Source organism: Helianthus annuus, chromosome 2 (assembly GCF_002127325.2).
Source record: "Helianthus annuus cultivar XRQ/B chromosome 2, HanXRQr2.0-SUNRISE, whole genome shotgun sequence".
Taxonomy (NCBI): domain Eukaryota; kingdom Viridiplantae; phylum Streptophyta; class Magnoliopsida; order Asterales; family Asteraceae; genus Helianthus; species Helianthus annuus.
Genome location: NC_035434.2, coordinates 26,433,116 through 26,458,224, shown reverse-complemented (window position 1 = coordinate 26,458,224; position 25,109 = coordinate 26,433,116). Strand labels below are relative to the sequence as shown.

Sequence of the window (25,109 nt, the reverse complement as noted above, 5' to 3'; positions counted from 1 at the left end):
TTTTGTTTACAAACAACAGAATTTATTCTGCATGTTTTGAAATTTATACTACACATATTGAAATTTACCCTACACAGCTCGTAATAAATCGTAGACACCTCGTAATTTATCCTATACTTAAATTTTTTTTTCTTCTTTGAAAAAATATTTTTTTTTTAAATAAGTTAGAAATTTAATGTAGTTAGCTATTAAAAAGTAAGACTACCAATTAATGATCTATCTAAATTTATCATATACCCTTATAATAATATTAAATAGAAAAATTAAACGAAGTAAAATGAATGACTCTTATTTGTTGAAATTTCTTATTTTTTATTTTTACAAAAAATTTATTCTCATTTCAACCCGCTACTATATAAAACTATTTTAAAATACTTTCATATATATAAAAATTTATACACTTTGTAGACTTACATGCTAATTTAGTGATTATATTTGTAGTATCATACCTTCTTATTATACTTCTAATCATTAATCAGATTATTTATTTTTATTATCAAGTCATATTTTTTACTTGTAATAAAAAATATAGGAGCACTATCTAGGATTTTTTATTAAAACTCGCTACATTCTTTCATCCTCATTGTTTATTCATATTTTATTTTAAAAAAAGTTCAAAGTGTTCTACCGGAGAGTTCAAACAACGAGTGGACAACTCATTAGTCATTATCATTCTTCTCCGCAACCACCTACACCGATCTGCGAGCTTCAACTCTCTCGTCTTTGGTAGATAGAAATGAAATGGAGATGTCCTACTGTAATTTGGTACATGGAACTAGAGATTGAAAATGAAAAACTTTGCTGGAAGTTGTAACTCAGAATGTAGTTGACTGTGTAGTGGGTTAATTTGAGATTTATATCAGGTTCGGGTAATTACCCGAGAATCAACTGGACCCGTATGTAAAAAAAACTGGAACCGACCCATTAAGTAGGGTATTATTTCGGGTAGCTATATTCATGGTGTTCGGTTCTCGGGACGGTTCTACCACGGGTTGGTTCGGGTTTTCACAAATGCTCACCCCTATTTTTGTGTATGTTTTCTACCTTTAAGTTATGCAATTTTATTGGTAACATTCTAATTTTCATAAACTTGATATTAATTAGCATCTATCGCATTTGAAAGTTCAAGCATGACGAATCTATTCAGCACACCAGATTTTGACGGGCTCCTGTGTCTTCAAAAGTTGACACTCCTTAATTGCGATGAGTTAAAAGAGATTCACTCATCCCTTGGAAAACACTCAAGTATTGAATACGTAAGTGTAAGAAATTGTAACCATCTTAGCCTACTCGGTGTAGAGGAGGCAAGTCCTTGGAGAATGCCCTTTCACGTCAATGCCACATCAACATCTAAGGAGGATGCCCCTCTAAGAATGGAATAAGGGAAACAGAGGATGGACGTATATATATATATATATATATATATATATATATATATATATATATATATATATATATATAGGGGCCGCTAAAATGAAAACCACCTCGAGTTGTAAGAACCGCGAGAACTACACCCCACGGAGGGGCGTTCGCCGCGATTTTTTTTTTACAAGTAGATGTGTGCATTATAAACACGGCCGTAAAAAATCACGGCGAACACCCCTCCGTGGGGTGTAGTTTTTTACACCTCAAGTTTGGTGGAAAAAAAAGAAAAAAGAAAAAAAATTAAAAAACACCAAACTTGAGGTGTAAAAAACTACACCCCACGGAGGGGCGTTCGCCGTGATTTTTTACGGCCGTGTTTATAATGCACACATCTACTTGTAAAAAAAAATCGCGGCGAACGCCCCTCCGTGGGGTGTAGTTCTCGCGGTTCTTACAACTCGAGGTGGTTTTCATTCTAGCGATCCCCTATATATCTATACTATATATAATATACATATCCAAAGGACTTCTTAAGGTCATTGAAATTTCCTTAAAACACTCCTAAAACATGATGTACAAGTCTTTTAAGCACCAGAAAATTTCACTTTCCATTTATACCCTTTCCCCCTAAACTAAACACACGAACACAAAAAAAACTAGGGTTTCTCTCGTCTCTCATTTGTTCCGCCACTCATCCTCTCATCCTCTGCTCTCTCTCTCTCTCTCTCTCTCTCTCTCTCTCTCTCTCTATATGGCGATTCCTGGCGACTTCATCAGGCCTCTCTCTCGGATCTCGCCAGATCTCTCACCAGATCTGTGAGGATTTCACCAGATCGATGAAGGTAACCTCCTGTTCTCTCTCTCTCTCTCTCTCTCTCTCTCTCTCAAATTCATCAAGAATGCTGAACCGGACTTTATCTTTTTGTTAATGTTACATATCGTAAGAGCTTGTGAAGGTGTTGACTGAATTATGGATTGTTTTTGCCCTAAGTTTTCAAAGTTATGTTTCTGACACTATTTTTTGCATTGTTTGAAGTTTTTTTCAGGTTTGAATAGATAGGGTTTTGATCGATTGGTAGATCCTTTGTGATAATCTATTTACCAAGGCTAGATTTAGCATTTTTTTTCTGTTACGGTTGGTTTATTTTTAGTTTCAGTGTTATTTTTTTGTGATTAGCTTATATTCATCTTTGGTTTTATATGTTTGGCTTTATGCAACCCAATATTGGTCCGCAAATTAATGCATCAACAGTTGGGAAAGCTCTGGTTGTGGATATCTGTTGGAGCACTCCTTGGGTTTTTGATTATCTTCAACATATTCTTTATCGTAGCACTAACTTCCCTGAATCGTACGTATACATTTGCATCACATTTTCTTCCTCAGTCTCTTGCTTTAGATTTGACTCTATGAATCTTTTCTTCCAGCCCCGGTGTGATGCTAAACCTGTGATCAGAGAGGAAAATGATATAAAGAATTCAAAAAATAACAGCTTACAGTAGGCTCAGCTGGTAATGGGTTGGGTCAGATTGTTTTTTTGTAAGAAATTAGTAGTTTTATATATGAGTTATACTCATTCAGTAACAATATACTTTAAAGGATGGCCAATCACATGAGCTTTGGTGGACCTCCCGTGAAAACTGAGACAGCTGAAGAAGCTGATGAACTTATGGGAGTAGATGAAAAGGCATCTGAAATTGGTAATTTAACTGATACACTTCACATTACCTGTTTTTATTACTTCGATGACAAGTTTGATTTTGTTATTTCAGAGGTAGAAGTTCTTTCAGCCCCTCCAAAGTTAGTTTACAGTAAATTAATCTTGCGGTGAGGAATTTGATTCTAGCTCTAAAAGTTCGCTGACCTAATAGTAATGATTTTGTTTTTTTGTTTATCTAAATGCAGCTTCACTAGAAAGCTATTGGTGGTTATAGCAGACAAGTGGGATAATCATGTTCTGGTCATGGACAAAGTTGCTCCACAAAACTGGAAGGTTTAAACAACATGCTTGGTTATTATGTTATCTTTATAGCAAACTCGGTTTTTAGCAAAATCAGTTGATCTGTTGTAAAGTGGTTTAGTCAAATAGAAGAAACAAGTGACATAGTCGGTTTTGAGCAAGACCAGTTAATCTGTCTTTTAACTATGATATTTATCAGTTTTTTTATGTGGGTTTTTGTTATTTCAATCTAATTTAGAAGTTATTGATATACAGAATGGAGTCAGCTTACAGGACATGGGTCAGACAGAAGAAAGAAGGGGTTAAATCTGTTGATTTGGATGAATTTTGTAGGGAGCTTCAAACTACTTTAGGCACAGCAAAGTGGCAGGTTGGTTTATCTTAAAGATCAGCTAATTTGTGATTAATATATGTTTAAACCCTAATTGTTGAATTCAGTTGGACGAGTTTCAAAGTGCCGTTAGACTGAGCTAAAAAACAGCGTCAACGACGTTAGAACAACCCGACACGAACAATTCGTTTCCGCAATATCATCCCAGATTTCCGCAGTCGAATCGACGTTAAAAGAATATTTCAGTGGGGTTTTGCAACTGATTATACGCAGAGAATATCTCTCAAGCTGCTGGGCATTGAGAACAGATGTGCAAATCCTATGCCCAATTCTCTACAGTCCAATTCGCAGTCCCCGCTCATCCCCACTTCCCCATACATCCTTTCTGGTCATCTGGCCCCAGAACAATCAATAAAGAAGGCAGCAGCATCTTTTCTTCCCTTACTTCTGTTGCCGATTCCGTCTTCTCCAACGTCGTTCGTGCTCCAGAAGATCCGATTCTCGGGGTAACTATTATTATATTGTCTACTTGATTTTTCATTGTTATGTTGTTTGTTCAGTTAGATATAGCTTTTGCGTTTTGGTTAAACAAACTCGTATGATATAGTTTTCTTGTTATTGTTTGATTTGATATGAAAATGTGAAGATGTGTTCATGATCTGTTAAAAGTTTTGCCTTGTTATTGTTTGATTGATGTCTTTGCTTGATTCGCACATTTTATAATAACTATTTCAAGATTCATATTCATGTTAAATTGCTGAGATACTAGCAACATTTTGTTTGATATGGACTATTGGATCCTGTGCATGATGCATTCAGGTTATGGTTGTATCTGTTCTCTTTGAGATAGTTTCGTACTGTTTTAAACCTCATTAGCATGCTTAAGGATGAAAAACTGGCTATATGAAGCGGGTTCTGGTGACAGGTTTGGGTAAATGCGGGATATAAGCAAAATGACTTTGGGTCAAAAATTTCCGCTTTAAAAACTATGAATTTGGCTCGGCATCAAATGGTTCTGGACAAAAATAAAGTTGGTTAAAGTAAGTCGTTTTAGAAAAAATAAAGCAATGACTCGAAAGGTCCCAAATGGCCAAAATGGACCCGAATTGATACTTTTTAAATCAAACGTTCAATTTTTTGTCATTGAAGGAGCCTCTTTGTACCTTACCTGCTTATTTAAGCAAATAATTTTGGAACTCTTTGTTCTCTCGGGTGGTGTTTAGAAATAATCTTTTTCACAATGAATAAAAATAGGATTCTATATTGCTCTTGATTGTCATGTCTGCTTGAGTGATGTGAGAGTACATTTTAGTGTCTAAAATGTCTTTTTATTCTACTGCCATTGTTTGTCTTGCATAAGATTAGATTTAATAAAATGCTTTTTGATGTTCCAAATAAAAACAATACTCGACACCATTAAATATTCAAAAGGATGCATGGTTGATGTGGCCATTTTGACCCATTTACTAATTAATGGCTTGATTCGGGTTTAGCCTTCATCTCTAACGGCCTAATATGTCAAATGTATGGAGCAAAAAATAAAAAAGAGTTTGCTAAAGAGGAATATGGTCGAAAAGTATACAACCTCTAGATAGTTGCATTCAAGACCATTAAGAATTATTGTAATTATCTATTTAGTGGACTGAAAGACCTAGCCAATATTGGTCTGTGTGTTTTGTAAGGATAGTTCACTGAAATCAAATTATTATTTTTAATAATCTAATTTTAAATGATCTTGTATGGAACGGTTTATAGTTGGGTAACATGTTGGCTTTGCGTCATCTGTTGGCCAAAATGGGTTATGTTAACCTTCAAGGGGACAAGGGGGTGGTGCAGTATTAACCTCGTGACAATAGTGATGGTTTTGACTGATCAGCTAACATTTCGGTCAGCAAACGGTGATTGGTTGTATACCATATTATTATGTGCTCTAATTATTGACAAGACGAAGAAGAAAATGTTCAGCAGCTTCCTTGAGTTCAAGTGGCACTAGCAAAAGAGAGGATAAAGTGGCTGGAGGCAAAAGAGAAAAGAAAAAAATTCATGTTGGCAGGTATTTAGTTTTACCTTTATTTTGTATGTTTTTCTGATGTATTTCTATCCAGTGATGAGCAAATGGCCCCACTACCAGACCAAATCTAGGTACATTTTCGATACATATTTTGTACCGACTTTTGACATTTTCGGTACCGGTTCGGTACCGGTTTTTACCCTATAATACTGGTACCGAACCGTACCATACCGGGTATATTCGGTATCGGTATCCACTTTTGGATATTTATTAAAACAATCCGTGTTACCTGGAAAAAAGACTTTACTCAACATAGACTGCAAAAGTACACCCATAACCTCACCTTCACCCTAAAAAAGGTACACCCTTTTTTTGGCGAAATCAGACTGCAAAAAGAAGAGAACCATTCTGAACCATTTTGCTGTTTTGGTGAAATCTGAACCATTTTATAAGAGACTTTATTTGCAGCTCAAATCTCTATATCTCTGGTTTGCAAATAAGTCCATACATGAACGATTAAGCTATTAAACAAATGCTACAAAAGCACATATAACAATATAAATGGCATGTGGCTTTAGAAACATGTTCTCATAATCTAAATATTTGAATCTTGCATGCTTTTAGTGGTTGATTGTATGCTCAATGATACACTCTCAAAGCATCTATTTTACCGTATGAACTCCAAGTCATGTTTTTCTTGTTTTTATTTATAGTTGTGTTGCTATTTTATTTGTGCTCACATGCTAAATGTGTAACATGCAGAGAGTGTGGTTTATAGATACGGAACTGTGTTGCTAGATCTTTAGCGAGAAACATATCCCTCCAAGCCATGTAAATGTAACATGCATTCTATATTTTTTTAGTGGTGGCCTTTGTATATTTTTCTAATGGCGACGTTTGTATATTTTTCTAATGGGACTTTTGGTTGTTCATAGTACTTTGTTTGACGAAACTTTGTGTATTGTTTGTTAGCTGCAACTATAAGGGACTAGAGGTGCTGACCTGTTTACAACCAAAACTTGTTTAGTGTCAACCATAACCTGTTTGTGTAGTTGAGTGCTTGGATTCTTACAAGAAAATCAGGGTTTTTTTTGTTTAACATTTTGGGAATTCTTATGGGTTTTTTTTTTTTTTTTGTTTCAACACTTTGGGAATTATTATGGGGCCCATTGCATTTTTCGCAACATCTGTCATATTTCATTGCCCTTTTTGGTGAACCATCACTATTTTGATGAAATCACTTCCTTTTTTTGTGTTTTCGTGAGAAAACATTGGGTAGAACAGTCATACCTCCTATTTTCTTTCTCTGTTTCTGAATAATCATAGGTCTCTCACCTATAAAGTCGAGCTTGGTCTTTTAATCTCTACACACCTTCTCCCTCACTGGTACTGCTACAGTGACTATAGAACAATCTTGACACGAATACGCTACAGGTGCTAATCTTGGTTTGATATCATAAAAAATTTGATTCGAGTTATAAGACCAATCTTGATATATATCATAAAAAAATTGATTCAAGTTAAAAGAATACTAGATATATATAAAGTTTTATAAAAAGTTGTAAAGTTTTCTATATCCAAAGTATATTAAAATTATTAGTTTTCATGTTCAATGGTAATTAAGTTTTCTTGAAAGTGTTTAAATAATTAAAGTCCATCAAGTACTTTTTTGTATAAGGAACCACCAAACTTTCATTATCAATCCAATATATCTCATGGTTTCACATAGTTTTAGCCGGGCTACGTTCTCATGAGTCAAACCCAACAAGAATCCGAAAATTTTACACAAACCTGTAACGACATAAGTCCTAAAAATCGTGTTATATATATGAACCCAAGCACCACAAAAATCCTAAAAATCGTGTCATAGACATAAATCCAAACACCACATATGTATTGAGTAGACAATAACATGATTCGTGTAACCATTTTTTAATGCACTTCATGTTAATGCTTCAAAATTATAAATTTGCAACCAAAAATAGAGTTATAAACTTTGTTTTTGCACTTTCCTAATAGTGTATTTATTTTCTCATAAAATAGATTTTGTGCCTTAATTGCTTTCATAAATTACTTTTTTAATTACCTTTTAAAAACACCTGTAAGCGTCTAACATTGTTTTTTTATGTGTCGAAATTTGGTACAGTAGAGGAGAAGATACAAGAAAGTCACGAGCGAATGGGTGTATTGGTAAAACAGGAAGAGATACACGAGACTCTCGCATTTTGTTTTTGGTGTTTTGTCCAGCTACTTACTTGTTTTGTACTCTTGTTCTTAATTACATCTACTTCCTTGTTTTGTACTCTTCTTGTAGATAGATCACACCCAAGCTACAGCTAAAAAAATTAACAAAAGTATATCACTAAAGAATCAATAAACTAACAGAAAAACCAGTGCCAACATATCACGAATAAGAAAACTAATTTAAGTACTATACAATATATCACGAGACGACAAACTAACGGTAAACGAGTATCCAATTGTAAATCGTCACTCCCGCCGCATCGCGCGGGTAAATGACTAGTATATATATATATGTATATCTATACTACTTTAATAAGCATATAGGAAGGGTAAGAATGGTCATTTGCCACTTTACAAACTTTTAAAGCATATTGTACAATGATTCAATGCATTAAACTTTTCAACACCCATATACACCTCTTTTGTGTAAATGGGCTGTACTTTGATTTTGAATTTTGAATTACTTTCACCTGGAGCCAACTTTCTTGATTGAAACGAGACACCAAAGTCTTTTCACCATAATTAGTCTGCACCTCATTGGTTTCTCTCTCTTTGTCTCTCCCACATTAGTCAAGAAGAAAACTGTAACAATCATAACCATACCCGATGTCTTCTCTCACCTCTTTCTCGGTAAGCATCAACACCAGATCCACCAAATTCATCCATTGCTATTCTTGTAAATTCTCTTGATTCCAAAATGTTGAGCAACGATCATCAGTGAAGGGTGTCGTGAGTTCAGTCGTCTGCAGTAGTACTATCTCAGGCAGAGATGTAACCATCGGATATCATACAGATCCAGTGGCGGCTATGGTAGACGTGGTATGATGGTGGATTTGTTCAAAAGCAATGTCTAGATTGATGAGGTTTTGGTTCGTATTCATGACTGCATGCTCGATTTCAGGCAAACTAGGGTATGGTAAGGGGAGATTCCGGCGATCTAGGGCTTAGTCAGGCTTTCTCTGGCAACTTGGTAAGAACCTACACCTGCTTTTTTTCTGATTTCATGAATATATGGCTTCAATATGGTGAGGTATGGTGTTTGACTTTTTTTTTTCTGACATAGAAGGCACCAAGCTTTTCCTTACAACTTTTTACGATCATTTTTTCTTACGAAATAGTTTCTTTCTAAACATCATATTTCATTAGACTACCTGTTAGTTTCTTTCTAAACTTCATATTTCCTCTTTTCACAAGAAACATCTGTAAACTCACTGATCCATCATGGGTACTATGCAAACATGGCGGAAAGCTTACGGCGCCCTCAAAGATCAAACCGCCGTTGGATTAGCACACGTCAACAGTGATTTCAAGGTGTTTCCCCTCTTTAATTCTTTCTAATTTAGACGAATTTTGTTAATTAGAGTTAGGGTTTTGTTGGGTTTTGTAGGAAGTTGATGTTGCGATTGTTAAAGCTACTAATCATATTGAGTGCCCACCCAAAGAAAGACACATTAGAAGTCAGTAAAGTTTGTATTTTGTTGTTAAATGATCAGTTTCTTTAGTTTTGATGTGGATTTTTGTTTGTTAACTTTATTTGCTGAAAATGTTAGAGAAGACCTAACTGGCCTTTACCGTAATCAAACGTCTAGAAGTTTTCTTAGTTACAGCCGGAGAACTTTCTTGGAGGAGAATGGTTGAATAAGCTGGCGATGATGAAGACAGTTCACAAGGGCACCGTGAATCTGTGAGTTAATGCACCTCTCGAAATCTTCAGTTTGAGTCGATTCGCTCAGATGTTATTCCAGGTAATGTGTTCCAACTTAGTTTAACACAACTAATACGAATCCATTGTTGTACGTCTTCATCTATCTACATTTTGGGAATTAGGGTTTCTATGTGAAGAAGAAACCCATGATTGGTGGCTGGATCTCATAAAAGGAATGAGTTGTTGACAATAAGACATGAATCTGATGGAAAGGTATGTGTTTCTGTTTTTCACTAATACCCTTTTTTGATTTAGAACTTGATTTTCAGTGATGCTTATCTAGATCTAAGTCTGTTATTAGTGTGCGGAAGTTAGAATTACAACAGTTGGGTTCTTTTTTTAACCTATACTTGTTGATTTTGTTCAGATCTTGGTGTTTTTGCTTTTCGGCTCCATTCTTGACTACTGAATGAAGAAATGAGTAAGATATTGATATTGTATTATTGAAAATGTAGTGTGTGTGTTTTAAGTTATTGATAACATGGTAAAGTTTGGTGGTTAATTTGTCACATTTTCATTTTCAGCTCTAACAAGGTTAATTTGGCACATTTTCAGCTCGAACAAGAGATGTTTTTTTTTTTTGCTTAGTGCCTGGATTTTTTTTAAACAATTCTCATGTTTGTGTTGTCAAGTCAATATATGATGATGTATCATTTAGGTGCTGGAAACTTTTACTTTGTACCTGTAGCCTTGTGTCAGTTCTAAATGTTGTTGGTGAACAAGCAAGTTTACATTAAACACAAGTCCTTTTAAATGAGTTTTTATGGGTCAAAATCCTGCAATGTTTGGGGTTAAAGTTCTGCATTTTTATGGGTTAAATTATTCTGCAGTGTTTGGGCTAAACTTTGCACTTTTATTAGTGAAAATTCTGCACTATCATATGCTGGCAGTGTAAATGATGTTATATTTATATATACGGCAGTTTTTTACAAGTGTTTGATGTTGCCAGTTATGTGTTCGCAATCCATGTAACTAGATGTAAGGATGCACTTTGTGATTCTTGATTTTGGATGTGTATTTTGGTAATTAAATGAGGTTCTCTTATTGTAAGGATGCTTTTAATGATTCTTGACCTTTGGTGATGAATTATTATCTTATGTGTCGGGTAGCTGCAGTCTTCGTTTAAAAAAGTGTGTCTGAGGCGCGTCTAGGCCTGAGGCATAAACCGTAGTTCCTTATGTAGTTTGCGTTATGCGTAATTGGCTATTCCATTGTTTTGAAACTGAAATTTGTATGATTCGTGTAGATACGAACGAAAATGGTGGCGCCTGGAGGAGAAGCATTGGGAGGCGTGATTGGTGCTTTTCGCCACATGATTGAAACCGGAGGATTTTTTTCATTATACAAAGGCTTGGTGTCTTCAATAATAAGCATGGCACCTTCAGGTGCAGTGTTTTACGGAGTTTACGATATATTAAAATTAACTTATTTGCATTCACCAAACGAAGAAAAAGACTTCAACACATGAAAGAAGCAGGGCACGGTTTAATCGCTTTGGTGTAAATGGGATTAGGTACGCTTAGAACGCTAATGTACTGGGCGATTGCTGGATGTTGTTCAAAAGCAGCTACGTATCCGCTTGAAGTTGTTAGAAGACAACTTCAAATGCAAGTCCACACTACGAAAATGAGTGCAGCCGCCACTTTTAAAAAGATAGTTGACCAAGGTGGCATACCTGCCTTGTATGCAGGTTTGATTCCAAGTTTACTGATGGTACCTTCATACCTATAAAATACTGTTTTAAATTTCCGCATTTCTCCAATATGATTTGATAATATAATTTGTGCTTTACGCAGGTGCTGCCATCTTCTTCAATAAGTTACTTTGTTTATGAACTCATGAAGATAGTCCTCAAAGTTGAACCAGAGCAAGTTTTTGTTTCTTTTTTCAAACGTTATACACCTTGTAATGAACTTTTTGGTAAGTGATTTGGTGATCGAACAAACTTTGCCCTTGTAAGGTTTAACTTTCCCTCTGAAGTTGTCGAGTGCTCTATTGAATAATTGTTTTGCGAATACATGAATCTGTGTGAACACAATTTGTTTTGGTTAAAGCTAACAAGTGGATCAAAACCCATTCATTGTTAGAGATTAGTGCAGTCAAGTATGGATGTTGGATTGAATAACAACTTGAAGTACTGATTTGAATACTCTTAGCGACGATCAGTACTCATTTTGCCCCAAACCCGTATTGTAGAGCCGTTTTGACCTGAACCAATTTGATATGTTTTTTTTATTTATTTTTTAAATAAAAGAAACGACCTGTTTTGACCCGGACTCAATTTGGTCCAAGAATTGTTAATTATTATATAGATATGCTCAATCTTAGCTATATATAAAGTTGTGGATCTATTACTACATTTGTTCCGCGAAATAATTGAGCCGGTGAACCAAAGCTATTTGTTTGATCTTAGCAAGATGTTGGATGCTACATGGTTGTATTCTATCGTTGATTTGAAGTGTTGTTTAGTGTGGCGAAAAAAATCCTCCGGTTTCAATCATATGGCGAAAAGCACCGATCACGCCTCCCAATGCTTCTCCTCCAGGCGCGCATTGGGAGGCGTGATCGGTGCTTTTCGCCACATGATTGAAACCGGAGGATTTTTTTCATTATACAAAGGCGTGATCGGTGCTTTTCGCCTCATTACTGGTGACATTGCATTCTTTAGTGTTTAAAAGTTGCAATCCATTTTTAGATTTGTTGATAAATTTGAACCATCTTTAGTGTTCATAGGTAATTAACTTGTGCAAGCGTCAACTGATTATCACAGAGGGTCAGAACCCTGTGGTGTACAAACATGCTATTGTATGCGTGCAATATTTAATCTAACACTCTCCCTTGAAGGAGATGACCTTGTTAATTTTTTTCTTTTCAACACCTAATTTCTTTTAAGGGAAAATAACAAAATGTCACTTGAACAACCAGCTATACCAAGATTGAGTATTGACCATCTCTCTCAAAAATTTAGAACAACCGATAATCATCATGCTTTGATTCCACTTTTCAAACAATTTCTAGGTACTTTAAAAAACTTAACACCAATTTTTAATAATATGATCATTTTGTGAAAAGAATAGTAATGTGATATGATGTTAAAAATCCCACCTTCAAATCTCAAGCTTCAAAAACTACGGTTTGGTAACCTTTGTTATTTATATAAAAAATATTATTTCAACCAAAAAGATTTTGTAAAACGTAACAATTCTTTGTAGCATATAAAATATACCTAACTCGATTACTCATGCATTATTTTTAATTACTTTTTTAAAACACCTGTAAGCGTCTAACATTGGTTTTTTGATGTGTCGAAATCTAGTATAGTAGAAGATACAAGAAATTCATGAGCAAACGGATGTATTGGTAAAACATGAGGAGATACAAGAGACTTCCCGTATTTTGTTTTTGGTGTTTTGTCCAACTACTTGCTTGTTTTGTACTCTTCTTGGTTTTAATTACATCTACTTTCATGTTTTGTACTCTTCTTGTAGATAGATAACGCCGAAGCTACAACTAAAAAATTCACAAAAGTATATCATCAAAGAATCGATAAACTAACAGAAAAACGCGTGCCAATATATCACGAATACGAAAACTAACTTGAGTACTATACAATATATATCACAAGACGACTAATAAACTAACGGTAAACGAATATTCTATTGTAAATCGCCACCCGCTGCATCGCGCGGGTAAATGGCTAGTACTACTTTAATAAGCATATAGGAAGGGCAAGAATGGTCATTTACCATTGTACAACCATTTGAAGCCCATTGTACAAGCATTTAAGCACAAAGTGTTGAAAACCTTTTTTTTCAACACATGCTGTATTTGGGCGGCCAATGCTTTTTGTTCAAAATTTGAATTGAATTTGAATCCCATACATCATCTGCCTTTTGAAATCCCAATGTTGTTCAAAAATTTTGAATTTCAAACCTTCAATATTTTGAATCCCCGCACAATCTTTCCCTAATCTTACTAAACCATATTTCTCACTTCTTCCTTCCTCAGACACAAAAAAATCTCTCATTCTCTCTAAATCCTTCTCTCATTCTTTCTCACCTATCAAACAACCACCACCACCACCCACCCCTTTACCACAATCAAACGATATAGATGGTTGTGTCTGCGGCTCGTGGTGGTAGTCGTCAACAACCACCTTCACGCTGGTCAGATGGATTTGCAAATCACGCGATGATGACGATGCAGGGTTGAAGCCAATCTAAGCGACGACTAGGGTTCAGTCGAGACTTATTGTAGCGGCGGTGGTGGTACTGGTGTACCGAAGTATTGTCGCCGATCATTTACGGCCCTGGAGGTTTTTGATAACTCGATCAGGTTCGTCCTTGAAAATTAATATTATTTTTGATTATGTTAGATTTTTTTATATCGATTGTAATGTAATACTTTGAAGATTTAGGGTTTCTGGTATCTGTTTTGATACCCTTTTATCCTAAGTTTCATGTTTCAAGGATCAATTTGTTTTATAAATTTGACTGTAATTGCATATTCTGATATTGTACACGCAAATTTAGAAAATAGAAGAGGAACTTGACCCGATTGAAATCACATATTTTGATGTTCTACGATTCCTTTTCATCTTCGATTGGGGTTATTTGACGGGGTCTCAGGTTTGTAAATCAGTGCTTTATTTTATTAGCTTTTTTTGCTCTTTATATAATAATAGACTAATTAGCTGGTGATTCAAAACAAATCTTGATATTTTATTGACGTGTAATTAAGGTTTGGTTCATGATCTGTTGTTTCTTTAACATTTAACAGAGGTTGGGCTGGGATGTGGCTCATCTAACGTCAAGGGTATGGTTCTTGTTTATTTTATTTTTATATGTGTATAATTATCACTACTTTTGTTTTTATAATCTTCAGATCTTGTTGAAATTGATAACAGGTAAGAATAGTAGGCTTGATTTTTTTTTACCTGTGACTTATAGATATATATGACCCAGTTCAGATCGGACCCGCTGACCAGAACTGAAACATGTAACCTACAACCTGTGTGACCCGTGAACAAACTCGGTTAACCCAACATTTGTAAAAAAAAAATTTCAAAAAAAAATGTCGTGTGTGTAGTTTTGAGCACCACAAGTTTGTGTTTCGGGTACCGTAAATCCTACCGGAAAATTTACGGTACCCGTAAACATACACTTGTGGTGCTCAAAAACTTATTTTTTTTGAATTTTTTTTACAAATGTGTTTATAATACACGCATCTACGTTTGTGAAAAAAAAATTTGGTCCACCTCGCCCCGTACGGTGTAGTTCTCACGGTTCTTACAACTCGAGATGGTTCTCATTTTAGCGGACTCCTATATATATATATATATATATATATATATATATACATATATATATATAAGATAAGGTTCATGCAAGAACCACCTTTATTGCGAAAACCGCGAGAACCAATGTGAACATAATCTAAAATAGCTAAAACAACCTAAAAAAATCAACCCCCCCCCCTCCAAAAACCTAACCCCCCCCACCCCCAAGCTAAATGCTAAAAACTAAAACCCCCAAAAAACCTAAAAAAAACCTAAACCCGCCTCCCCCACCCCCCCCCCCCCCTAAGCTAAAATGCTAAAAATTAAACCCTCAAAAAACCTAAAAAAATCTAAAAAAATCTAAATTTTTTTTTTAATATTTTTTATGTTAAAATCGCTACTTTTAGTAGCCAAAAATTTTTTTTTAAAAAAATTAAAAAAAAAAGTTTTTTTTTTGCTACTAAAAGTAGCGATTTTTTATAAAAAAATATTAATTTTTTTTTGTGTTTTTTAGTTAGTTTTAGGCAATTTTGGTTGTGTTCACATTGGTTCTCGCGGTTCTCGCAATAAAGGGTGGTTTCTAACGGATCTTTTTCCTATATATATATATATATATATATAGGGTAAGGTTCATGCGAGAACCACCTTTATTGCGAGAACCGCGAGAACCAATGTGAACACAAGCTAAAATAGCTAAAAAAACCTAAAAAAACCCTAAAAAAAACCTAACCCCCACCCCCCAAAAACCTAAACCCCCCCACCCCCCCCCAAAAAAAAAAAACCTAACCCCCCCCCCCCCCCCCTCCAAAGCTAAATGCTAAAAACTAAAACCCTCAAAAAACCTAAAAAAAACCTAACCCCCCCCACCCCACCCCCCCCCCCCCCCAAAACCTAAACCCCCCTCCCCCACCCCCCAAAAACCTAAACCCCCCCCCCCCCCCCCCAAGCTAAAATGCTAAAAACTAAACCCCCAAAAAACCTAAAAAAATCAAAAAAAATAAAAAAAAAATAAAAAAAAATAAAAAAAAAATCTAATTTTTTTTTTATTTTTTTACTATTTTTTATGTTCAAATCGCTACTTTTAGTAGCCAAAAAAAATTTTTTTTTTTCAAAAAAAAAAAAATTTAAAAAAAAATATATTTTTTTTGATTACTAAAAGTAGCGATTTTTATATAAAAAATAGTAAAAAAATAAAAAAAAAATTTTTGGGTGTTTTTTAGATTTTTTTAGGTATTACTGTTTGTGTTCACATTGGTTCTCGCGGTTCTCGCAATAAAGGGTGGTTCCTAACGGATCTTTGTCCTATATATATATATATATATATATATATAGATAGAGAGAGAGAGAGAGGAAGGTTAACGTACATTACGGCTTAACGTACATCACGTACGACAGGTAATTACGCACGTTCATTTTAAAATCACGCACGTTATAACTCAAAAATCCAAAATCACGCATGTTGAAACACAATAATCACGCATATTGAAAACATTAATCACGCATGTTATATAACAAATCACGCACGTTGTTGTACGTGAAGTACGTTAAGCCGTAATGTACGATATACTTTTTCTATATATATATATATATATATGTGTGTGTGTGTGTGTGAGAGAGAGAAGGGGGAGGCCCGGCTTGAACGCTGAGCAGATGACGATCTCGACGGGGACGGGGCAGCGGAAATGGTGTTCCGGGGCGGCGCCGGGGCTCGACGAGTAGCCTTAGAATGTTTCCAACAATTGTCCCAGTGGCGGAGCTTGATCAAAAGTTTCGAGGGGGCGTAAAGTGATGGGACCCAAAAATTTTTTCCTATCGTTATGTTTCGGGTCGGCTATCGATTCGGGTCAAGTCAAATAATAATAGTTCCAAATAAAGCTAAAAAATTTCATTCATTCAAAGGACCCGTTCTTAGACATAAAAATTTGTGATTAAGTTTATTGTGTGGTGGGTAACCTAGGGTTAAACAAATAAGAGTTAAAATATATTTACAAAACTTACCATCACTTATATACAAAGTCGTAACAAATTTACTTTAATTTATATATTGTATAAATATTTAGGAAAAATAATTGGGGGGAGACGATCCTATATAATTTTTAAAATTTCCGGACGAAAAATCGGAATTTATACACTTCTAACCGAAATATTGGGGTAGGCGGGTGCACCCCCGGGCACCAAAAACCTTCACCCCTGAATTGTCCAAATGGGAAAACTCAAAAGTCGTGAGATCAACACATGCCACGATCAATGGGGTGGTGGTCTATTGGCAAAGACAAAACTTTTAAACACCTTAGGATGGGGAGATTATGGGTTCAAGTCCCACCGACAACAGAAATAAAAGAAATTTGCCGATAAAAAAAAAAAAAAAAAAAACATGCACGAACTTTTGGAGTTCCCAAAGATCGAATCAAACATGAAAAGCTTTGTAAAGTTGTTTTTTAGTTGCATGGGGATAGACATTCTTCTCTCATTAATTGGAGAACGATCTGCCAACCTTATTTCACTACGCTTGTGGCGCGGCGTTGTTTTTATTTAAAGAACATAGAAGTCAACTTTAACGGATTGAAACATTTGGAAGAGTTCACATTTAATGGATTAGATTATATGAACATGCCAGACCGTTTTCGAATATCCTTAAGACATTGGTATGGAAGTCATCTTTCTATTTGGTTGCAGTTTGTTTTCCCCCAATTACTAAAGTTGAATCAACGTGGTTGCGGTTTGAGGATGGAGAAATCCCATGTGATATTGGGGAGTTATACAACTTACAAGATTTGGATCTAAGTTGTAATGATTTTACACGATTACATTTCAGCCTCTCGCGACTTACACAACTCAAATGGTTCCGCTTGAATGAATGTAATCAACTTGTAGAATTGCCCAAGCTCCCTTCGGGTATTGTAATTCTTGAGCAGACTGTTGCAAGTCACTTGCAACAATTGGAGATTTTTATACAATTTGTAAAATGGTTATGTCATGTATAATTATGAAGGGTGTTCTAGTTGAAGGGGAGAGCTTACTAGACTTCATGCTTTAGGTATATATGGCTCTCTATGTTTTGAAAGTCAACTAATTGAGCTTTATATGTGCATACAGTATTAATTAGGATATAAGGAATTTGTGTTCATTAAACAGGGAAAGACTATTGAAAATCATTGTATGCTTCTATGTGTTGAAGACCTTGGGATTGCGAAGGAGTTTGCAACTCCTCTTGTTAGAGGGGAAAGATATAGATTGAAACTTCCAGAGAAACAAATTTTGTGGATTCTTAATATGCGCTGTTGTAACTTACTTTTCTGATTACTATGCTTCTGAATTGATGAGCATGGATATTGGATAACATTATGAGTAAGGGTATGGATTACGAAGATAATGTGGTTTGGGAGGAAGGTCAAAATGATGCAATTACATGTTTTTGGTATATTTCATTTGCTTCTTTAAGACACACTGCATGCATGGTGGAATTAGATATACAAAGATGTTTTGTTTTCGACACATTTAGGTGACTCATGTGTAGTGGATTTGGAGTTAGACTGGTCAAAAGGAAAAGCAGAGATGATCTAACAGAAACATCACCAGCACAAGAATATGAATTTTCTAAGTATGCACCTAAGTTCATTATCGGAGATGACTCAAAATATGGTTGGGTATAATCTTGATGTTTCGGTCAGTTTGGGTCAAGTATGGCTCAAGTCGGTTGCTCGTTAGCAGGTTGGATTTGGGTCAGCAGATTGGCCAACAGGATCAATCCCAAGCACTCTTGGGGCACCCACCAGACAAATACAAATGGAGTACTCCGAGAGTAACCCGGGTCCACCACCAATTCCGAGGAAAACCTAGTAACTCACCCGCCCGTAGACACGACGATGGAATTACTAGTAAAACCCGTTTGGCTCAAGAATACAACCCAGGTTTCTCTGATTCTTCTATCCTTGCCCACCAGTGACTTACTCTACACCAAATGGAAGTTAAACTTACATCTCTCAAAAGAAATGCAAGTCTTCCACTTGATCTAGAGATCATTCGACACAATATAACACATTCTTTTCTTTTGCTTTCCATATTAGTGGTCCACAATGTTTATTATCGTTTGTCTTCTATGATGAATTCATATATTTCTTCATCACTTTCCGTATTAGTGGTCCACAATATTCATTATCGTTTGTCGTCTGTGATGAATTCATATATTTCTTCATCACTAGTTATTATCGTTTGTCTTCTATGAGGAATTCATATATTTCTTCATCACTAGTTAAGGTTGCTACATTTGTATTTTTTTACCTCTAGATATTCAAGGGACATTATATTCTCACAAAATATAATATCAATGTAGAAGTTACAACATGTTATGGAATTTTTGTTCCTTAGACCGTACTGCAAAATATATCGTTTATTAACGAAATCTATACTATCTATCTTTACTATAAAAGGAGAAAACTCAATAACATAAGAAAATTTTAGTTGGCAGCCATAGAGGCTGTCCAACAAGGCTTGCTATCTAACAAGCCTTTTCTTATGTCATTTTTACATCATAAACCTTAATATTAAAAGACTTTAAAATTCAAAGGTGACCTACATTCAAATTCTAAAGGTCTGCCATCAAACCACTGCCCATCTCCAAAATTCAACCTATGTTATAAATTCAAACCTCTGCAATCAAAACCACTGCCCATTCAAAATTTTGGCTCCAGTTTCAAAATTCAAACCGTATACATATATAACCTACATTATTCTGGCTCCACGTTCAAAATTCAAACTATAAAGTCAATCCACATCTCTTTCAAATCCAGAGCTCCTAATTCATTGTTCTCCTCATACCCTAAATTAGAACAAAATTTGTGAAATTTGACGTCTGTATCTTCAGTTTCACCACAACAATGGCGTCTGTTTCCCTCGGATACTTTCATCTTCATCTTCCTCACTCTATCAACAACAACAACAACAACGACAACAACAACAACAACAACAACAACAACACTTGTATCAGTTCCTATTCATCCAACGATGATGATGTTGACGCTGATTCCGATGATGATGAGAAAGATGCTGGTCAAGGTATTTCTACATTCTTACGTTTTAGGGTTTCGTTATTTGCATAAAAAATATAATAATCTTGCATACCTAGATTTCACGAACTGAAAATAGAGAAATTATGTAACTTTGTTCATTAATGAGAGCTAAATGACAGTTGATCGGAGGTCAATTGAGGTTAATCGTAAGTCGGTCAAATTATGTAACTTCGTTCATTAATCAGAACTAAAAACAGAGAAATTATGTAACCTGTTGTGTTCCATCTCATCTAGGGTTTACAAATCGGAATAGGAACACCGCCAAAGGAATACCATGTGCAAGTGTCAACGGAGATTGTTTCGTCTTCAGATGGACTGTCTACGGAGTCACGTGAAGGTTTGAATTTAGATTTTTTAATGATAGCTGTTTGTGTTTGATTAAAATTGTTTGTATATGATGATGTTTATGGTTAAATTAGTTTTGAGTGTGTTTTTGGGGTTTGGGAACTATTGAATATAGCTAACTGATTATTGAATGCTATTATCTCAGGAGAGTTAGTGAACCATCACAGGCTTTACTATACCAAACTGGAATAGGAACACCGCCAAAGGAATACCATGTGCAAGTGTCAACGGAGATTGTTTCGTCTTCGGATGGACTGTCTACGGAGTCACGTGAAGGTTTGAATTCAGATTTTTTTAATGATAGTTGTTTGTGTTTGATTAAAATTGTTTGTATATGATGATGTTTAGGGTTAGATTAGTTTTTAGTGTGTTTTTGGGGTTTGGGAACTATTGAATATAGTTAACTGATTATTGAATGCTATTACCTCAGGAGAGTTAGTGAACCATCACAGGCTTTACTATACCAGGCTTTACTATACCAAATCGGAATAGGAACACCGCCAAAGGAATACCATGTGCAAGTGTCAACGGAGATTGTTTTGTCTTCATATGGACTGTCTATGGAGTACATGAAGGTTTGAATTCAGATTTTTTTAATGACAGTTGTTTGTGTTTGATTAAAATTGTTTGTATATGATGATGTTTAAGGTTAGATTAGTTTTGAGTGTGTTTTTGGGGTTTGGGAACTATTGAATATAGTTAACTGATTATTGAATGTTATTATCTCAGGAGAGTTAGTGAACCGTCACAGGCTTTACTATCAACATAGTTAACTGTTGTTGTTGTTGTTGTTATTGAATTCCAATTTTTCACGAAACCTTTTTGGGCTTCATGTACACGCATTTGAGTGATAAGTGTTTTTGACCAAGTTCATACAGGTCATTGGTTACTACATTTGAGTTCAAGCCTTCATGTACACACATTTGAGTCTGCCGAGGTTATGAACATGAAGTAATAGACAGAACCAAGAAAAAAAGATAGAAAATACAATAAACTTCAATGCATCACCACATGACTCTTTTGCTCAGCTTGTATCCCGATAGAATCGCACAAACTGCAGTCGTCAAGAATGCAGCAACCGACATGCAAATAGAAGCTGTTGCAGCTCTCTTGAGTGATGTATTTCCTGATAACAACACTTGATTGATCATTACAGTTGTCACCGCAGAGCATGACACAAGGAGGTAGCCTGCCAACTGGTTTTTTAATATATGTTTTAATTTTAATATACGTGATGATAGTACCGGTAAATAGAGAAGCTAGCAACATGTATCATTCAAACAAAAAATACGATATAATTTTTGGAATTTATTGATCTCTTATCTGATATAAGGATGCCTTTATTGGCAATGTCAAAAATGCCTTTGAAGAGTTGATATAAAGAGTAGATGAAAACGTCAGTAGTAATTATCACGTTGTAGCTGTAACAGTAGACAAAGAGTCGTAATTGTATCACTAGATGTACCATTTTGACTTTTGTGGTCACAGGATTTACTATATCAAATCGGAATAGGAACACCGCCAAAGGAATACCATGTGCAAGTGGATACAGGATCCGATATAATATGGATCCATTGCATACAATGCCAAGGGTGCGTTAATAAAGGCTGTCATGGGGTATTTCAAAGTTTTCCTACCAGAGAAAACTTTTACTATCAAAAATGAGTAAAAGTACAAAACTTTGATAACAGCAGATGCTCCCATTTACCAAGAAACTCAGAGAGAGTTCTGGAAAAATGCTATCCTTGAAAAACAAAGAGACGTTGTCAAAGCCATTAACTCCTCTATACAGGGTAAAGCCATTCAAATCACACCTTAATCCATCTCAGAAGTCTTTAAACTCGATGATCAGAAAGGTAAAACTTCTTTTTCTAAAACCGAGTTGAAAAATGATTTCTTGAATAGGGGGTATGCAGAACAACCAAAAAGAGATACCTTACAAAAAGGCTATTTCCCTTCTGCACCTAGGTTTTTATTTCACACTCTTTTGATGTGTGCCTCAAATAAAACATCTTTCAATGAAATACCATTAAAAATCCAACGTCTGGGATATGCTATTTTAAACAATGAAAATTATAATTATTCCCAGGAGATTTTTAATGACATGGTGAAACATGTTGATAGCAAATCATTTTTGCTTTTTTCAAGGTTTTTAAGCTAAGTTTTAGAACAAAAATTTGAAGAAAAACATAAAAATTTGCTTAAACAAGGAAACTATTTTCAAATAAATGGTTTGACACCTGAGACTTTCTCAAGGATGTTAACCCCTTCGAAAAAAAAGCAGAGGTGCCTGAGCAGAATTTAGCAGTTACAACTGCTCCTCAGGTATCGGCTGCTGAGCGCACTGCTCCAGGTGATCAGAGCAGCACACCAACTGTTCTGAAACCCACACCTGCTACCACCAAAAAGACCAAAAAGAAAACATCCAGAAAGCCCCCCAAACCCAAAACAAAGGCACCTCTGGAAGATGAGATCCCAGAGCAAATGCCTGTGACAACATAAATGTCACCAATAACCACTGCTGCTACTTCCTCACAGCAGTTGGATGAAAGATCTCCACCCTTGCCTCAAACTCCTCCTGCATCCTCACAAAAGGATCAGGTTGTAAGCACAGGGACCCCATAATATGAAGCTCTGGACCCACTCGGATCCATCTTCCACAGTCCTGATCCCAAGGACATGTCTCTTTCAACTCCCTTACCTTCACCCCCACATTACTACCATCCATAATACCCTTGTTGCATGCAGTTGATGTTACTCAGACACAAACCAGTTCCTCTCAATCACCTATCACTGAGAGTATACTCCTACAAGTGACTGGGTCTGATGCTGATATCTCTGCTATCCCAGCAACAACTGAGGAGGTTACACTGCAGGAATTACAAGTAATTCCTATCAGTAGTTCAAGTGGAGCAGCCACTACAAATGTTGAACCCACTGGTTTACATTTGGATAGTGGTTTCATTCATAAGACTCCGTTGAAGGAAATTTCTTCAATAGCACCTATGAGAACCACTAGTGAGGTTGTTCTGCCCACTGGTACCCTCAAAAGGTTATCAAGTGTTGAAGAAAGAAGTCCCCAGTACCAAGAACAAGGGGCATCAATGAATGAATTTTGGGATTCAGTTCCTAAATCATGCATTGGTACAACCACTGCTGGTGGGGATTCAGATGATCCCAGTAACTCGGGTGATGATTCAAAATATCAGGAATTGACGAGAAGAGTTGAAAATCTGGAAAACTCAGTTGCTGAGATAAAGGATATGGTGCAGCAGCTATTAAAAGCTCAAAAAGCACAATCCACTGCTGCTCCAGCTCAAGCACCTGCACAACCTGCACCTGCTGCAAATGAGCTATGGAACATGTTACAACCACTGCTGGAAAGACAAAAACAGATGGCTGATCAGCAGCATGATATACATGTACAAAAGCTGACAAACATGGTGGAATCAAGGTTCAAAGGTACTCAGGCAGACATCAAAGCTATCAAAGCTCATATCCAAAGTGCCTCTGGAAAAATTCCTCCCACTGTCCTCTTCATGAATGAACCCTTCCCAGATAATGCCAAAAAGGGGAAGAAGATCAAGTGGAAGAAGAAAGGAATTAATGATGGCATTTACATTGAGCCAGAAAAGAATAGCCAAACTAAAGCTGCAGTATTAACACACACTACACCACCACACACCACCACAACCACTGCTACACCATCATCATCATCATCATCTGTGATTACAGCACCAAAACCAAATTCACCATCAAAAACAGCCACCCCACCATCACCTCCTGCCAAAAAGCAGAAGACAGCAGATGTTACAACATCTGCTGTAATAACAACAGTGGTTGAAACACCAGTTGTTTCAACTGCTGTTAGTCAATCACTCATCACCACTCAAACCACTGCCATTACAACCCCTGCTCAAAAGCAGAAGACATCTGCTGACATATCAGTAGTTGTAATGACAACAGCGGTTGGAACACCAGTTGTTTCAAGCACTGTTAGTCAACCATCCACCACTGCTCTCACTATCCCTACATCACAACCAAAATCCCTTTCATCCACAAAGCTTTACACCAGAAAGAGAAAAGTTACTCAGGCAACTGAGGACAAATATGATCCAAATGCTGCAAAATATCCGATGGAACTGGAAGCTGTGAAAAGTGAGATGAGACAATTTTACACTGAAGATGATCCTTCAAACAGAAGATTCCCCTCACCCATAGGCTTCATAGTCCCAGAAGATATAGATGAATATCTTGAGCTCAAAGCAAGGCAGGCTAAGATAAGAGCCAAGATTGAATGTGAAGGTCAAAGTGATGAAGCCATCTCAGAAAAACTGGAATTCTTGCTCACAAAAGTTAAGCAAATGGAAGATTTTGCACATGAATTAAGCAAAGAAAAAGTTGATCAATGAAATAAATTAAGAAAAGAATATCTTGCTTATATTATGAAAGAAAAATTCTATCCTGCTGAAGAAAAACAGCTTGAAGAATGGCCAATAGTTTCTTTAAAGCATGAGGCGGATATGATTGATAGAATCAAAAACGATCCTAGAAAGAAGAAGACTGCTCCAAATTGGAGCAAATACAAAAAGCTCATAGCTGACCTAACATCTGAGTACAAGAGAAAGAAACAGGAGCTGGTGGATGCAAAGGTGGACACTTCTACTGCCATAGCAAAATGGTCAAAGCAGCATACTGATGAAGCTTATGAAAGGCTTAAGAAAAGAAGGATAACTGTCTCAGACACTTCAAAAAGCGCCTGACTACAAAAAGCTTGAACAACAGATTGAAAATCTCAAAACA

The 25,109-nt window shown here is 35.9% G+C and overlaps 1 protein-coding gene, 3 long non-coding RNA genes and 1 pseudogene across 6 annotated transcripts; 4 read left to right on the top strand and 1 right to left on the bottom strand.

Annotated features, from left to right (window-relative positions):
* The first annotated feature begins 2,009 nt into the window (after window positions 1–2,009).
* LOC110912607 lies at window positions 2,010–6,602 on the top strand. 3 transcript variants are annotated; one of them, XR_002578075.2, is made up of 9 exons: window positions 2,010–2,207; window positions 2,412–2,714; window positions 2,791–2,874; window positions 2,963–3,063; window positions 3,136–3,190; window positions 3,269–3,356; window positions 3,579–3,693; window positions 3,762–4,160; window positions 5,410–6,602. It is a non-coding gene; the product is annotated as an uncharacterized LOC110912607 (long non-coding RNA). The 3 variants fall into 3 exon arrangements; XR_004872597.1 differs by having other exon boundaries at window positions 3,762–5,707; window positions 6,428–6,602; XR_004872596.1 differs by having other exon boundaries at window positions 3,762–6,602.
* Window positions 6,603–8,399: 1,797 nt separating this feature from the next.
* On the top strand, window positions 8,400–11,652 carry LOC110912621 (annotated as a pseudogene).
* A 1,901-nt stretch (window positions 11,653–13,553) lies between these two features.
* On the top strand, window positions 13,554–19,263 carry LOC110912631. Its single transcript, XR_002578077.2, has 4 exons — window positions 13,554–13,949; window positions 14,147–14,242; window positions 14,394–14,429; window positions 17,569–19,263. It is a non-coding gene; the product is annotated as an uncharacterized LOC110912631 (long non-coding RNA).
* A 282-nt stretch (window positions 19,264–19,545) lies between these two features.
* Window positions 19,546–20,730, top strand: LOC118484035. The gene is made up of 3 exons (XR_004872595.1): window positions 19,546–19,947; window positions 20,196–20,298; window positions 20,452–20,730. It is a non-coding gene; the product is annotated as an uncharacterized LOC118484035 (long non-coding RNA).
* Window positions 20,731–21,174: 444 nt separating this feature from the next.
* On the bottom strand, window positions 21,175–21,920 carry LOC110912659 (CASP-like protein 4A4). The gene is made up of 3 exons (XM_035980477.1): window positions 21,889–21,920; window positions 21,598–21,727; window positions 21,175–21,565 (listed from the first exon to the last, which is right to left on the bottom strand). The coding sequence occupies exons 1-3, from the start codon at window positions 21,918–21,920 to the stop codon at window positions 21,311–21,313; spliced, it is 417 nt and encodes a 138-aa protein (XP_035836370.1). The 3' UTR covers window positions 21,175–21,310.
* Between the last annotated feature and the right edge of the window lie 3,189 nt (window positions 21,921–25,109).